General features: G+C 37.5%; 1 protein-coding gene across 5 annotated transcripts in view; it reads right to left on the reverse strand.

Moving 5' to 3' along the window:
• Nucleotides 1-18,297, reverse strand: part of crtc3 (CREB regulated transcription coactivator 3) — a 58,416-nt gene that overhangs the window by 15,401 nt on the left and 24,718 nt on the right. For 2 of the 5 annotated variants that reach the window (XM_017435022.3, XM_017435021.3), the window contains exons 5-8: nt 16,110-16,172; nt 11,276-11,379; nt 1,597-1,647; nt 1,413-1,498 (exon numbers count right to left, since the gene is read on the reverse strand). In XM_017435022.3, the coding sequence (XP_017290511.1) occupies nt 1,413-1,498; nt 1,597-1,647; nt 11,276-11,379; nt 16,110-16,172 (304 nt within the window). The remainder of the gene's footprint in view (nt 1-1,412; nt 1,499-1,596; nt 1,648-11,275; nt 11,380-16,109; nt 16,173-18,297) is intronic. The other 3 variants (XM_017435023.3, XM_037979673.1, XM_017435024.3) reach the window with 3 other exon arrangements.

Consider the following 18,297-nt stretch of genomic DNA (forward strand, 5'->3'; position numbering starts at 1 on the left):
AAACAAAAATAAATTTGGAACAAAGAATGTAGCTGCCATAAGTACTTATATCATTACTGACTAAGTATGCAGAGATTCTTTGTTTTTCCTAATATGACATTTAATTTCACATATTAGTGGCACTGCTCAAGACAAAATAAAAAGAAATAAATTATTAAATAAATGAATAAATAAAAATGCTGTGCTTATTTCAAGTTCAAAGTCCTTTTTTTACTAAATAGTTCTGAACTGACAGCTCAAGAATACACTCTTCACACCGTGGTTTCAAGGTCTCAGGATCAAAAATGTGAGATGAGCTTGGGAGGATATTGTTAAAACTTTCAATTAGTCATAAAAGTTTGAGCAAATCACTGGATGACTCAGACTAACGCCAGTTTAGGTCTTGGCCTAAACTTATTGTTCAGGTAGGAAAAACTGCTGAACTGGACCAATGATGCCATCTGACAGAGGGACCTCCTTGAGGAGCACCTGAATCATGCAAGTGATTCTTTAAACTTGGGGGCGAAGCCTCTCCCAAAAACCTTTTTACTTACAAGCCTTGATTGCAGAAAATTGTGTCTCGCTCATTCTGTCTTTTTAAGGCCAGACAGGAAAGACTGGTTCAGCAAGTACGGTGACATTTTTGCAAAGTCACAGCAGGAATTTAAGGTGCCGTGTCTTTCAGATTGAACAAAAATATTTTAGTTCTTAAAACAGTTAAGAGAAAAAAAACACTTGTATCTACAGGAACAAAAAATGATCAAGGCCATCAAGAATCTATATTTATTATTTTTTGTGAAGAACCATCAGTGACATCTGCATGTTTACTGGGGGTATACATTTATTCAGAACAATCTATTGAATCCTACTGATTAAACTTTAATAATGTAAACAAGCTGTCCTCAAAGCTTTAAAGAGAGCAGAAAATAAACAAAAAATCAAACAAATGAAAAAAACAAACACTGACTCATATTTATTTGACTTCATTTCCTGTGGCCCAGCAGAAGAGCGTGTGGTGTATTTTTCAGCAGAAACACAGATTGTATTTCTACATCTTTCATTTTCCGGATGTTTCTGATCGGACCACAGTTTGTTTATTACTTCCTCAAACATCTTTTTTGTTATCCGGAATTCTTTAAAAGCAACATACATTCTTAGATTCAATTTTCTTGAAAGCTACATATAAAAGTTTGGTTTACCTGAACAGAAACACTGGTTATGTCGATCTCAAGACAGCTTGCCTCAGTTTAAAAGCTCTTGACGTGATCACCAAGGAAAGCTGTGCACTTTGATCTTTGCACTTTTTTGAAGTTATTACAACAGTGACACAACCTGATATTTTCGAGAGCAGTGAACACCAAGTTATAATGATAATATTTTGCTTCTAAATTGGCTTCTTTGTCAAACATTAAAGAAACAAATCCGAATCTCACCTTTTTGGCCTCCCATATCTGCCTGGGAAGAGGTTTATTGACACCTATTAGATTCTCCTCGTTAGGCAGAGCAGGAAAGGAGAAGACTAGGGGGGAAAAACAAAACAGAGCATGTTTTTTGTATTTTTAGATGTACTTATCCTACACTGCATTCCATTTTCAATACAGAAAAAAATAAGCTCACCATCTCCACAGCCATCAACATCTGCCTCATTCACACTAGCTGCATGGCAGCCTCCACGAAAGACGAGGAAGAGAAGGAGAGCAGTAGGGTTGGTTGTTGACGAAAAAAAATAAAAGAGGAGAGGAAAATTAGATTTCAATATTAACCACCTGTTTGAAAAATGCAAGTATGTCTGACACAATAATAATCCCCTCTGACAGAAACAGGCCCTTTGCAATACTCTGCAATTACTGTGCAGCTTCATAAACACAACAGCTGGCCATTTGACATCATGTTAATAATCAGAGATGAGGAAAGGGGAGAACAGATTCTGGTTGGGACTTTAAAGGCAGATGGGGAATAAAGGGAGTTACTATTTTCCTGCAACAAAAAGTGCTTTGTCTTTCTTACTGTGGATTCAACGAAAGAAGCATTGTTTTTCCACATTTTTATTTTGTCTCTAAGTCTTTGATTGAACAGCATTTGTTTCATGAGCAACACTTCTGTTGTCTATTAAAAAAAAAATCTTAACGTCTTCTTTAAGTCTGCCTAAAGCTGAGCTGAGCTGCTCTTACATTAGTCTCTGATCTGTTGCCCACCCTTTCCTTCTCTTTCCATGCGTTCATTCTTTCTGAGGCCCATTTATTTTGAGAGACAGCTTTTCTCTTGCTGGTGCAGATGGGATAATGAGGTGATACAACACTCTGGCACCATTACATTCCCTCTTCTTCACTGTAGCTCACACCTACAACTAGGACAGAACCAGGACAACTGAGATGGAAAATGGTTGGCTTGTGTGTCTGGCAGAACTAAACTCAATATGGAGGTTGTAAATGCTAAAGATAAAAAGCAATCTGTGCTGGACTTCCGGGGAGCGTTTCCAAGATGGCGGTCTAAACTATAATCTGTCCTGATCAGCGACAAGGATAACTCCACAAAACTCGAAAAAGGAATCCAATTTTTTTTCAAAATGATATATTATGCGTGGAGTTAGATCGAAAAAGAGACTGGGGGGTGCTAAAAGTCACGGTCAGGCAAGGGCTGAATTAACAAACGTTGAAAACAAAGCTAGCATGATGCAGGCCTCGGACCTTAGCGAGGAGAGCGAGCTAACGACTGCTAAAGCTATCCAGAATCTTTGCAACACCATCAAAGAAATGCAAAATGACATCATCGCTATGAAAAATGACATCAAGCAGGATCTGAACAGCTTTAAGAGTGAAATGAACAAGAAATTGGAGGAGGTCGGCTCGGACATTCATAATCAAGCTGCTAGGCTAACGGAGGCGGAACAACGAGTAAACGAGTTGGAGACGGTGAACATGGACTTGAGAGATTCTTTGTCTTATTGCCTCAAACAGCAGAAAAACCTCCTAGACAAAGTCACCGATTTGGAAGGAAGATCCCGACGTAACAACATCCGTATTTACGGCATTAAGGAAGAAGCTGAAGGTAACTCCATGCAGACTTTCATTGCAAACTTTCTGAAAGAACAGCTCTCAATCAGCCAAGATCTGCAGATTCAACGAGCACATCGTTCACTGGGACCCAAACCTCGAGATGCAGCAATTTCAAGATCCATACTCGTCAACTTTCATAGATATGACATAAAAGAGAAAATCCTTAAAGCAGCGTGGGGAAAGAGGGTTTTCTATGACGGAAAATTGATCTCATTTGCGCATGATCTGCCGACTGAGATAAACAATAAGCTTAAAGAATACAGGAACATCAAAAAGATTCTCAAAGAGGGGAAAATTCGTTTCCAAACACCCTACCCGGCCAAGATGAGGATTCACTGGGACGACGGACCACGACTGTACGCGGATGCATCAGAAGCAGCGGACGACATGAGGAAGAGGGGCTACCGGGTGGACGCGCCGCGATCAACCACTGCAGACGGGGAGCCAGCGACCAACCAGGACGCGCACTGGAATAAAGCGGCCAGCTCGCACTTCAAACGTGTGCGAGAGAAACTCCGAGAATTTCAACGAGAGCAAGTATAAATAGCTTTCCTGATGCAGATCCTCAACTCTTCTGTAAGTAACAGCAGCACATTATGGAGGATCTGTACCCCAGACGGTAATTATCTCTTGTCATAACACCCGTGCCCCCCCCATGTAATAAGATAAATATGATCAGGACTAATGGAGAAATGACTGTTTCGCTCAAAGGTGAAGGAACTCTGTCTTTGGCAGAGAAGGAGCCCCTAATTAGAGTAGGGCTTTTTCTCCTACAATGTAAGAAAAAAGGTTGTAGGATGTTGGGGCACAGCGGACCCCTGAGGATGGAGGTCATCCTGTTTGTGTTATGTTCTTTACATCTTTGTTTTTTGTGTTCAAACTGTCGACATGTACAAACTCGCATGCAGGTATGATTAATGGCGATATCAGAGCAGCTTCTTGGAATGTTAATGGTCTCAACAACCCTGTTAAGAGGAGCAGAGTAATGTCTAAGATAAAAAGGGAGAAAATTCAGATTCTACTTCTTCAAGAAACTCATTTGCCCCCAATAGAACATGAGAAACTACAAAAATTTGGATTTAGGAACGTTTTCTATAGTTCATTCAAAACGGCTCATAAGACAGGAGTCGCGGTGCTAATACATAACTCTTTGCATTTTGATCTTATAAAACAAATACGAGATGATGAAGGCAGGTATATACTGGTTCAAGGTAAAATTGAAGGGAATGTGGTCACCCTTCTCTCTATCTATATGCCTCCAAATTATAACCTCCACTTTCTGAAAAAAGTGTTAAAAGTTATTTCATCAGAGTCACGGGGTATTTTGATTTGTGCAGGCGACTTTAATACAGTCCTGAATAAAAATGACACATCAAATAACAAGAGAATAAGCACACCACAAAGTAAACTACTAAAGAGGGGAATGGATGATATTGGCTTACTGGACGCTTGGCAGGCGTTACACCCAACAGGAAAAGATTTTACTTATTTCTCTCCCCCCCATGCAGTATATTCAAGAATAGACTTATTCTTGGTTTTCAAGAATGATCGACATAGATTAAAAAGCTGTGAAATCGGTGCCAGAAACTTGTCAGACCATTCGCCAGTATACTTAACACTTAACTTAGATACAAGGGGAAAAAAAAACATCTGGAGGCTAAATACAAGCTTGCTAAATAATAAACAAGTTATAAAAGACATAAAAACAGAAATAAATAATTTTCTAGAACTGAATGACAACGGGGAAGTCAATCCTAATATTTTATGGGACACATTGAAAGCGGTTATAAGAGGGAAATTTATATCACTAAGTACTGCCATTAAGAAAGAGAAGGAAAGAGAACTAAATGAACTGGAGACTAAATTAAAAGAATTGGAGAACTCGCAAATCAAAAATCAACTCGATTATACCAGAGCACAAATCCAAGAGATAAAGAGGAAAATTCTGGATATATATAAAAAAGAGGAAGAAAAAAAATACAAATTCCTAAAACAATCATTTTATGAAGCTGGCCCAAAGGCAACAAAACTACTTGCAAGAAGAATTCATAAAAAACAAATCATGCAGTCAATTTGTTCTATAACTGATCCCCAGACAGGAATAGCAGAAAATAGTTTGGATGGCATTGATAAAGCTTTTCAAACATATTATAAAGCACTATATGCACAACAAGAACAAAGCAAAATAGAAGAAATTAAAATATTTCTCAATTCTTTAGATTTACCAACAATTGGAGAAAGTCAGAATAAAAGCTTAACTGAGCATATTACTGGAAAAGAGCTGGAAGTGGCGTAAAAAAAAATAAAAAAATAATAAAACACCTGGCACGGATGGTCTTCCAGGTGAATGGTACAAGGTATTTGAACAAGAACTGTCCCCTGTATTATTAAAGTCCTTGAATTGGACTTTAGAGAAAATGACGATACCGCCATCATGGTCTGAGGCAATTATAACGGTACTACCAAAAGAAGGAAAAAACAAAATATTATGCAGCTCATACAGACCTATATCAATCCTTAACCAAGATTATAAATTATACGCATCTATTTTGTCCAATAGGTTGAGTGAGTTTGTCTCAGATCTGATTGATGGGGATCAAACCGGGTTTGTCTCTGGTCGACAAACGCAGGATAATATAAGACGCTCACTGCACATAATCCAGAATATACAGACAAACAAACACACAGCAGTAATGGAAAGCTTGGATGCGGAAAAGGCTTTTGACCGTGTCAACTGGCAGTATTTATTCTTAGTTTTGGAACGATTTGGTTTTTCACATACCGCAATCAATAGTATTAAAACATTATATGCATCACCCACAGCTAGGATCAAGATAAATGGTCGTTTGACAGACAGAATAAAACTGGAGAGATCTACGCGACAGGGCTGCCCGCTCTCTCCAACTCTTTTTGCACTTTACATAGAACCTCTCGCCCAGGCAATTAGAGAGAGCAGAGACATTTGTGGTATAGTAATAAATTCAAGAGAACACAAAATAGCACTATATGCTGATGATATTCTTTTATATCTCTCGAGTCCGGAGCAATCCATCCCGGCCATTTTAAAGTTACTAGACACATTTGGCACCTATTCAGGTTACAAACTAAATATGGACAAAACACAGATTATGAGTTTTAATTATTACCCATCAGTAGAGATCAAAGATAAAGTTCCTATTGATTGGTCTAAGAAAGCACTCAAATACTTGGGTGTATGGCTGACTTACCTCCCGAATGACCTGTACAAAAAAAACTTTGTAACTGTGAATGCTAGAATTAAACAAGACCTCACACAATGGTCTGAATGTATAATCGACTTTAATTCAAGAATTGAAGTCATTAAGATGTCAGTATTACCCAGGTTATTATACCTATTTATTTCTTTACCTATCAAAATCCCCCATTCTCAGTTCTGTGAGTGGGACAAAATGATATCGCGTTTTATTTGGAGGGGACAGAAACCCAGAATTAAATACAGTACTCTAACAATTAGAAAAGAAAAAGGGGGTCTGTCACTCCCAAATCTTCATGCTTATTATCTCGCGGCTCAGCTCAAAACAGTGGTTCAGTGGTGTGACCATAATTATGAGGCAAGATGGAAAGAATTAGAAAGCAAATACGGAAACATTCCTATACAAGCTTTGATTGGGGATCAGAAACTTGCAGCAGCATGCCAAAAAAAATTAGATCCCCTAGTGTCATTTACCCTTTCAATCTGGTTTGAAGTGGTCAGGGAATTAAACCTAGGTAGACAGATACGAGTTCTCAGATGGGCCGCTTTCGACTCTGATTTCACCCCCAACCAATTGGACTCCAGCTTTAGAACCTGGTCACAGAAAGGAATAACTGCATATTGCGGAATACTGGACAAAAAGTCACTGCCAAGCTTTCAAATACTTCAACAAAAACACGATTTAGAAAAAGGGGATTTTTTTAGATACTTACAACTTAGACAATATATTTCAGCAAACATTCTGAAAGCCTGTACCGCAGAGTCTAACGAGTTAATTCAGTTGGTTTCACAGACTTACTCCAAGCCTGGCAAGATTACTATTTCCAAACTTTATCAGGGATTGTTGAGATCCAAAGGAAATTCAACAGACTATGTTAGGAAAAGATGGGAGAAAGAGTTGAACATTGAAATATCACAAAAGCAGTGGGACAACATGTGTGAATCCGCTGCTACAACATCCTCCTCAAACCATTGGCGTGAATTCAGTTGGAAAAATTTGTTACGTTTCTTTAGAACACCAAAGCAGCAGCCTTATAGAAACCCTGATGCATCTAAATGCTGGAGGGGGTGCGGGGTCACAGAGGCAAATCACTCCCATATTTTCTGGTCTTGCATTAAGATAAAGACTTATTGGAAGGATGTTCTGGGGAAGATTGAGTCAATTTTGGGTCTTAAATTCCAACAACCCATTATGTTACTGTTACTCGGAGCTGTTCCTGAAGGCCTAAACGTGAATGACAAATATTTATTAAAAATCTTCAGTGCTACAGGCAAGAAACTGATTACTCGGAAATGGCTTCAACCTGATCCACCAACGTTAAAGGACTGGCTGGTACTGGTGGAAGAAACCCACCAAATGGAAAAGTTAACGTTCATGCTGAGACTGCAACCGGACCTTTATAAAAAGAGATGGAGCAAATGGACTAAATCTCTAGAGAGCGATGAATAATCTCCCTCTGTATAGTCTCCCTCTCCTCTGTTATTTAAAAGCTGCTCAAAAAAATGGAAATGATATCTGTTTACGGTTTTCACCCTGTAATATGTTTAACATAGTCAGAATGTGAGTAATTTCTCTTGTCGACAGTCTGTTTTTTCGGTTCTGAGTTTGTATGTGTTCGTTTAAAAGAAAAACTCTCAATAAACAGAAAGTAACAAAAAAAAAGCAATCTGTGCTAAAGCTGCATAGCACCAATTAAAGTCCTGTCAGCTGTAGGGTGGATGTTAGATCTTTAGTGACTGATGCTGCTCATTTTCCACTGGCAGCAATCAACAGGGAAAAAAAAAATACAGCAAAATCGGAAACTGTAGCTGAACTCTACAAGTGTTTCCGCCTGGCAGTGTGACTCATAGCTGTAATTCCTAGTTAGATGCTTCTTTAATCAGCCAGGGCTTAACACCACTCAAACCCTGCTGAAACCTTGAGAGGTGTCAACGAGGCCCTGGGGCTTCACAGCTCTGTGCGCTCACGCTTGAGGCCATGAGGCAGCGCTGCTCGCTCGCTCTCCAACAAGAGCTGCTTTTGTGCCATGGCCTCTTTTAGATGAAGCAGGCTGCACAGAAACAAATAATGCTGTATATAGAAGAACATGCATGGAGACTGTGGTATTAGCCTGAATTCAACTTCTTTTCATTTATATAGAGTCATTTTGCAACAAAAGTAATCTGAGGACAGGAAAAAGTAAACAGAGTGAGTTCAATTTAAATTCATTTCTAATTCAATTCAAGGCAATCTGATTTAAATTAAAATCAGAATCAGTTCATCTTTACAGGTTTTCTGAGCCGTTTTTATGTCTGTTATCACTGAACTTAAGATGCAGATGTCTTGTTGAATTTCCAGAATAGAAGGAGTGCATCGACTGGGGCAGCATTAGCCCCATAGTTGGGGGTCATTTTCCAATTGATCCTCAGCCTCTAAAGTAGGCAGAAGTGTCAATGTGAAAGACACTGAACCCCTCTCACTGCCCCCACTATGCTTACTGGTGTATCAGCGCGAACATAAAAGAGCTGTACATATTGTGTAAAATATAGGTGTAACAGAAAAGCACTGTATGAGTGTGTGTGAATGAGTGAATGAGAAACATTGTAAAGTGCTTTGCAGAACTTTGAGACGTTAAAAAGCCACCGTGTAATTGTGAACCATTTACTGGTTAGTAGGGAGGTGACGGAAACTGACAATTTTCAGCTTGACTGGTGACAGATAAGGTCACTAGTCAAGCATAGTCATTAGGGGCTGTCTATTTTGTATGATGGATAGTAATTTGCAATGTACTGTGTACAGATATGTGCGTTTAGGATAGCATTAGTACACCTTTAGATGTGTAGCTATTCTCAGGGAAAGCCCAGTACAAAACCACTGCACCAGTGCGTCACACCAAACTTCTCTAAACCACAGGACAACTATTTTGATGATTTTAGAGGAAATGTTCCTATTTCTAACACGGATCACACAACATTACAATATTATAACAAATGAAATTTGCCACAAAACATGAAGAATAAATATGGATAATAAATATGGTGTTCAAAGATAAAGTCAGAAGAAGCACAAGAAGCTACTAAAAATCATGGGTTATTTATGGAAGTAGGTACACATTTCTTTTTTCTTTCTTCTTCATTTTATTCCAAATATTGAATCGTGCTGGATAAGGGAGACTAAAACGTTTTCAGTCCATACTCATTACACAAACAATAAATGTTTGAACTGGAAAGTTTGTTTTTCTCTCTAAAAACACTGGTGCATGTGGATGAAAGGTGCAACCAGGACTATGCATGTTTGTGTGGACAGGACCTAAAATATCTTGTTCCATGAAGTTTTGGAAACATAAGATATGTGATATGAGATTTTTTTTTCTTCTTTTTAATAAGCAACAAACAGAGACCTGTATTTCCAACTTTGGTCTAAAGTTAGCTATGCAAAGCAGAGATTTGGATACTGTGCTGTATTTATATCCTTGTTGATTCTGTTTATATGTGGAACTCATTCTTGGGTCAGATCTGGAGGTAACATCCTGTTTGAACATGTTGGCTGAGCACAAGAATAAAAACTGGTGGAAGGGTTACGGTTAGGGTTCATCAGTGCTAAGATCAGAAACAGGAAAGAGAAGCAGTGAGTTGCGTGAAAAGAAGAAGGAGACTTGATTCTTTGACTCAAATTTAAATCTTTGACTGGTTCAGTTACAGAAAAAGATTTTAAACCAATAGACTGGGCAGTGGGTGCGCGCAACTGAGAAGAAAAGCAGCAGGCTAGACCTTCTCTGTTAATAAATGACCAGTGGAACAGAAACACAAACATCATAAAGCAGGATGATAATGACAAGGGCTTGTATTAGAGCGGTCTGCATGATGCATGTGACTGAATATAAAGTTTAAAAGATGAATTTGTCTTGTTCTGAACTGATCCAGGTTTCTGCTTTTAAATAAAATGAACTGAATGACAGTTAACTATGAACCTTGCACACAAAGATTTATTTAAACAAATAATCCCGGTTAGTCTCACTGGAATGTTTCCTGACCTCGTTGGTGATCACACTCCATATTCTCTTTAATCTGCTAATATATCCTGTCTGCTTTGCTCCTCATGGTCACTCGTACTCAGTCGAAGGCAAGACAAAACAGAGCGAAAGTTTGTCTTACAACAGGAAAGGCTGTGAACAAATGCAAGGCCGCACTTTTTCCGCTTTAGGTGCACTTCGGCCAAATTAAACTGGGCCGAAGTCTATATACACTAGATTATACATAATCATTCTAAGAATTGTTTTCGAAGAACATAAACATAAATGAACAGACACAGCAAAACCAGGAACAGAACAGACCCAAAATCTGAAGGAAAAGAATTCTGACTGGCTGTAGCAACATCACATCAATTAACTTTAAGAAATATCTTTAATGTGTTCCTGTGATGACACTTAGTCTTAAACTAGTAGAAAAAATCTCAAGGGTTCCAAAGTATTTTATATGCATCGCTCAAAAGTTTTTCTTGAAGAAAGAAAAAAATGTTTGCAAAAGTCTTTATTGACTTTTTTACATCTCCTACGAGACCATTAGCTGACAAGCTGGATTTCTAGTAATGCAACAGATGGTCAAAGGAATGATTATATTCACTGAAACCATTTTAAACTCAAATACGATTTTCTAGAAAATAGTGTAGGTTGTGAGTACTAAACTCTGTTTCTCTTTCTTGCGAATAACACTCAAAATGTCTAGCAAAAATCAGAAAAACAAAACAAACAAAAAGAATAATCAAGTAATGGAGAAGTTGTTGAAGCGTTCATAAGAAGCCTTTTCTTAACAGGAAAAAAAAAAGACTTTCTCAGCTTTTAGGATGGCATAAATATATTTAAATACATAACTACATCCATGGATTGACACAGACAAATATTTGTTTGTAAATGCAGTGAATGTGTTTATTTATGGGAATATTAGAGCAAACAAACAAACGTGATACATAAAAATACAGTTTTTTTGAGATGTCTCTTGTTCTGAATGAGTGTGCGTACGTTACTCTCACCATTACGCTGTGGGGGACCTCGGCCCATCTGCTGATTCATGCCAAACGGGTCCTGGGGGTTCGGGTTCATAGCACTCGTATGCAGAGCAGAATCTGAGTTGGTTCTGAGTAGGAGGAAGAGGAAGAGGAGAATTACGCAGAGTATTCCAGCACCTCGGACAGAGGCAGAGGGTTCCTTAAGGCTGTGAGGTCAGTGAATCATCTTGTTTCCTGCTCTGCCTCCACGCAGGCTGCAATGGTCTGCAGGCTCACTCTGACCTTACACATACACCCTCACAGCGCTCAAGTAACTCGTCATCGGCCTGTGATGAAGACACATTCTGGCTCTGTGAGGAAATGTAAACATTTTATATTTGTTGGCAATAATTAAACAGCTTAATCTAGAAAAAACGTACCCCTCTGTGAATGGAAATCCAATATCTTTGTACTACTTAAAAAGTTTAGAAATATCACATTTCTAAGAGCTTTTTCTTGGAACTGATACTAAATTGTATATTGTTTCTCACTGGACTTCCACGTACTAGGTTGTGATTTCCAACTGAAGAACTAACAATTGCATTCTCAGAAAAGTTCAGGACCTTTGTTAAAAAAAAAATCAAAAGGAGCAATTAAATACATAAAATATGCACATTTTTAAATTTTTAAACAGACACAAGTACAGAGGGAATATTTTGTGTTTTCACTGAACTCAAAGGTATTTAATTTTCTTTTAAAATATAATTATTAACACAAGAAGAGGAACCTCTATAACCACCGGACTGATTGGTGAACTTGAAACTATTATGCAAGGAATAATCCAAATAACAAAATGTTGAACGGTTTTATGGACAAACTCATCCGAACTTGCAAATGGGTGAAGTTACCATTGTCGCAGAACAGTGTATTCTAATTAGGGTTGCAGAATATTAGGAAAATATACAAATATTTGTACATTTTGCAAGCACTATATCACTCGCAAAAAACTCATACTATCCTCACGCCAACCTTTGTTTTGTCATCACGGTGCTCACGAACATCCTTTATGTGTTGCAGCATTTCAGCCACCAACATTTAATCAGCTGTAGCTTTTTGGGACAGTGGGGGTTATCTAATACCCAAACAAATTTTGGACATGCAGTTTTGTGTATGTCAGCTATTGCAATCTTTTGCAATATTGAGATGACCATACAGTTTTGGTATACTGTGCAGCCGTTTTTCAGGAGAAACATGGGCGACCATCAAGGCGATGTCTTTTCCCAGGTGCTCTGTGGTTATTTCAGCAGGAGAAACACAGACCTCATTTTGCACGACTTCAACAAAGTGTGTGGCCAGCTTAAGCGGCCTGCCTGCAGTTTAAATCAGTGTCCTACTGAAAATGACTTGAGCATCATGAAGAGAAGACCTGAATGTCAGTAACCACAAACTGTTGAGCTGCTGAAACCTTGGGCCTTGTTCAGACCTTACACTGACATCCGTCTTGGATGGTTCAACTGCAAGTGGTCAACTCTGACTGAGCGTTCAAACCTGGCGCTTGATGTATTTCCTACACGTCTTTGCAATCAGATGTCAGTTACCCACTCTGTATGCAGACAGAAACAAAGCCATGTCACACAGCAGGCCGTCAACTCAATGTGACAGCAGGACTGTGATTTCTGTAAAAATGACAATACATTCAGACATCTTTTCTATGCTATTTTGACAATTAAACAGGAGTTATTTATTACGCAACTCTCAAGTTGAATTGTCTAACAGATGCAATGTAAAAGAAGGAGCGTATAATGAGAAATATTTTCACAGAGGTCTATGTTAACATAAAGAAATAAGGTTTTAATGCATAGAACTCCACCACAATGGACTGACAGCCGTCAGCTGTTCACACAGCTTCACTGTTAACTTAACGCCAGCGCTGTGTTTAATTAGGTGAATATAATGTGACATAAAGCTGCTCAGACTTTTGTTCTGTGATTGACACAGCAGATATAGCTCACTGTGGGTCAAATCCTCTCTAAAACAATTGGAACAAGCATTAAACTAAAGAGAAACTCAACATGCTGGTTCTGGTAATCCACAGAGTAATAAAAATCCTGGCAAAACAATCATTTGTATTGAAAAAGATTCTGATAAAACAGTTTATTCAAATTTCTTGTCAAAAAGGAAAGCAGTATCTTTATAATATTTCCAAAGGTGGGCTGTTTAGTTGTCTTGAATCAGGCAGCAGCAGTAGAGCTCTGGATGGATGATGTTCAGACAACCAAACGTACGCAGATAACTGGGGTCCAGATCACCTTCAAAGGCAGTTTATTTGAAGAGGTTTTCAAAACTAATTGTGTCTGTTCACACTTGTAATTAACATTATCTGAATGAAATAGGATAACCCAGAACGGATGTCAGTGCCAGGTGTCAACAGGGGCTTGAATTCAGCTTTTATCTTCAGTTTTAAGATAACTTATCAGAAGGTAATGGAACAGTGTGGCAAACATGCATTATACTCAGTATTTGTCACTATTATGTTGTTTGAGTTAAAAAATAAAATTAAAAAATAAAAGGATTTCCTAAATACAATAAAACTGGTCAGTAAAAGCACAGAAAGTCATTGCCCTTGTACGCATGTCTGGTTAATAAATGTTCAAACAAATTATCAGTTCACCTGTTTGTTTTATTTTACTTTTTTCTTTTTCAGTATTTAGACAAAAGCTCATTTAAAATGACTTTTTCCTAGCTGTTTCCTTATTAATTCTGATTTGAGCTGTAAATCACCCTCTTATACACGTTTCCTTTGTGGCAGGCTTTCAAGCACACAGCTTGATTCAGCTCACAAAACCTCTGAGAGCTTTCTTTAATGTGCTCCATAAGGTCCGATTTACTTTTTTCACACGTCATTCTTGTTTTTCTTCAAGTCCACTTTAGAAAAGTGTTGCAATCACAGTTATGTCCAATTGAAATTGATGGCTTTTATTTCAAGGCTTCTGTTATCCTGTTAATAAATACAGAGAGATGAAACCTGAAAAACAGCTATCAGAGAAATCCATCTTCATTACATTTTTAAAACGTTAAGACATTTCAATCAAATCAGAACTGGAAAAGTTTAACGGCAGCTATATTGAATATGGTGTTGAAACTAGGATAAGTTATTTAAAATATTAAAACAAATTTGTTATGCAAATCTTTCTGGTAATAAGTCTATTGAAGAGTTTAGTTTTAGTGTCATTCATTTGATATCAGGGAACTGAATTCCAGCAAACTGGTAGTTTTATATTAGCAATCTTCAAAAAAAGTTTTTAATTTGGAATTTTCTTTTTAAAATGTTTCAGAAATCTGGACCAAAGTTTTTTTTTTTTTTGTTTTTTTTTTATAAATTTATCTGGGATATCACCTCATCAGCATAAAACACAGACTCCCAAAAGTGTTTGCAATAAAAATAACTCACACTAAAGTAATTTTTTCACACAGAAACCCTCGACTTCACCATGAGTTCATTTCTGTGTGTTTTAAAGAAGCTAACAATATGAAATGTTTTCTTGTGCATTTTTCAGTGAATAAACATTGATTCACAAACAAAATCAAAACCTTCGAATCCCAGCAGGGAAAAATAAAGAAATAAATAACCCTAAAAAGTCTGATTTTCTCAACAGGCTTTAAATAATTTTGAAAAACAAGACAAAGTATTTGTTTAAAATTCTTTACATGTCTTCATTTAAAAAAATGCAGAACTTCTGATGATAAACTCCAGTAAATAAAGTAAAAAGAATAACAGCTGAAGTTCAAATTTCCAAAGTCTGAGGTGCAGTGAATGGGTTAGAACATCAAGGGAAGCCTGCATTTCTTCCCCTCGGGTTAGAGGAATGGTGTAGTTCTTTTGCAAATCTGAAAAGTTGACTGCTTAATATATTTTTTAAACCTTTGAAGCCTAAAGAAAATATGATTTTATGTGTGTGTTTTGCATTTTTGAGATGTCAGTGAAATAGTCATTACTTGCTACCACTGAAAAAAATCTGAAATATTTATTGCATCTAATATAAATATTTTAAGACTGTTTTAATTTTTTTGTTGAATGAATGACACATATGCTTTTGAGGGAAAAAAAGGTTTTTGTTTGCCAAGTAGATATTACATAATCTTGTAAAATTGAACAGGCAAATTCAGATTTTTTTCCATCCTAAATGTAATTCAGCAGCCAAATGAAAGTACTGATACATTTGGATGGGACTAAAACAAGTAAACCTAACAGTTTTCCAGAGTTCACAGCTGCAAAATAAACTTTTAAAATGATTTTAAGAGCCAAACATTATAATAAGACACCTGATAATTTAAGATTGACAAACCAAGGTAAATATGCATTTGTTGTCAACAAAAACCAGACAGAATTCAAAAATCTCTTAAGTCTATTAGGAACACAGTCAAAAATAATATTAGAGTTTAAAAGTTGTGTAAAAATGCTGAAAGAAAGAAAATGTTAATAAGGAGCCTTTGATGTTAAGCTGCAAGTGGGCCTTGAGTCCTACAGCTTGGTTAGTCAGACAAAAACTATTCATGTTTCAGAAAAACCAGAGTGAAAAGATGAGTGGGGACAGCACAAAGAAAATATGATGAATAAATCCATCATAACGGGCTGTGGGTGAGACTTCACGGATGTCTATCAGAGCTTCCAGCAAAGAAAGGAGAGGATTACAGAGATGCTAAAGAACAGCCACAGATTTGCTAAAGAGAGAAACCAGGATATTATGAAGCCAAAAGAGATTGTAAAAAGACAAAAAGCTGAACTGTTCTTCTGTGTGAGTAGGAGGAGGGGGGCAGCAAAGACAGACTGGGGGGGGAATGGAGAAATTGGAGGAGGAAAGGAAGGGTCATGGGTCACCTGTTGAGTTGTGATATTAATCTAAACCCAGGGCGTTTTTCCTCAGTCCATGGCTGCTGTTCCCTTCAAAGACAGAGGAAAATCGTGACAGATACATTTGTCTGGAGAAAGTAGAACCCCTGCTAAGAAACATTACACGTTTGTGTTGGAGCGTGAGCTGAAAGAAAGAAGGTGGGAAATATTCAGTCAAAACACCAAGTCAAAACAATTTCACCTTTGAGGAAAAATGAAAAGACAATTAACAGCGAGATGAAGAGATGTGAGATGGAAACTGGTCCAAACACTGGCCTGCTAGACTGAATTAAAGGCTCCTCTGCTGGAGAACTGATTCCCCTTTTCCTAATCAGGAAAGAAAACTGCTGCAATTATAATAAAATAAACGTAATAAAATGTCTGGAAAGAAAAAAAAACCAAATAACTCAGAATAATTGTCAAAAATGGGAGCGATGGTTGAGTGATTTATGCCAGGCTGTATGAATCTAAAAGACATAACAGCTGCTCTGTGCCATGTTTACAGAATAAAATATACATTTCTAAAACCCTACAAAAAAGTATAGGGCTTTATCCTAATAAGTGAATGAAGGACTTCTTTTTTGAGTTGGAATCTTGTTTTAAATTTCTTTTGTTTGTATCAAAACTGGAACCAAGGCATCTGCCAGGATGTGGAAGCACAAAGGCATCTGCAGAATGAAGTCAAACAGGAGAAGGAAAAACGATCATACAGGCCGTAAATTAAACTGTTAAACATTATCACAGCCACTTTCTGCCAGGATAAACCTCAAGAAGGAGTCAGTTTCCTGCAGCCTTCAAAGGACAAATTAACATGGCGAGTACAATGTAATTATCACAAACAGGAATGTAAGACAACGGAGCTGGATCAACCTGCTGAGGCCACTAGGTTAAAAAAAAAAAAAAGAGCTGAGAGCCCTTCATTGTCTGTGTATCTACATACAGTACGTACATCCCACTGCCAGTTACAGCACATATCGTCAGTCCTGGCTTTGAGCTGGAGTACATAAAAGCTAAATCATTTGAACGGAGAACAGCTCATACCAGGACAGCTTTTAGGTTCAAACCTGTCCGGGTTGTATCCTCAGACAGAGGTTCTTTTTGTTTGTTTGTTCTTCTGTATTTATAGCTCATAATATCAAATACAAGTGCAATCAATCTCTTGAGAAAACAGAACACATAAAAACATGAAGGCTGATGTAGAAATTATGCTTTTTAGGAGATTTACATCCTCAAAATGCTTTTCTATGTCTGCAATATGCATGTACTCAGTATTCATTCTTTTTTTTTTTGGGTGGGGTGGGGGGGGAGGGGTTGGATGCACCGTAACACTAGACTAAAGGGTCTATTTACTCCACTCCATCCTAATAAGTGTCAATAATGTGATGGTTTCTCATCACTCTATTAATAAAACAAGGAAGCAGACAAAAAAAACAACATTCAAACTATTTTCAATCAGAATGTTGATTTTTTTATTTTTTTTTTATGTCCACGTGGTTCTGAGTAAGGTTGTGCTTCTCTGGTCTATGGCCAATACAATACATATCTCGGTCCAATGAAAGCGATCCAGTTCATTAAAGACACAAGAGCAGCAAAAACAGACAAAATGAATTGGCCCCTAATCACGGTACGATTCAAACTTTTATCACAACACAATGCATTTTCAGCATGAGTTTTGATTCAACACATTCAGATTTAATAGAAAAAATCATCTTATGTTAGTTATAAAGACTAACTAACTGATATAAAACTGTCACTCACAAACAGGTCTTGTTTTAAAAGTATGACACACTTTCGTTAAACCTAGAAGTGAAGCCAGCAGCGGACGTGTTTAATGCGTCTCACTCAGCAGTGAGCAGCAAATGGATTTTCTAATTTTGAAAGAGTTAAACACAACGTAACCTTTTCTTCCTGAAATACGAGTCGATCCACACAATTGGGGTGAAGCACAAGTTCAGTGTGGATCTTTTAGGACAGACTACACCATCAGAAAACTCTGGGATACAAGTGGTCACTTCCAAAAAGGACTTGGTGGACCCTTTCAAAATAGTAGAAATAATAGAATTTACGTCCTACAAACCTCACAGTCGAGCTCTCCATATCATATATCTCATCTACTAACCACTACTATTGAATCAATGTGTACTATTGTGTTAAAACCACTATGTTACTGCACTTC

The sequence above is a fragment of the Kryptolebias marmoratus genome, linkage group LG15 (assembly GCF_001649575.2).
Source record: "Kryptolebias marmoratus isolate JLee-2015 linkage group LG15, ASM164957v2, whole genome shotgun sequence".
Lineage (NCBI taxonomy): Eukaryota > Metazoa > Chordata > Actinopteri > Cyprinodontiformes > Rivulidae > Kryptolebias > Kryptolebias marmoratus.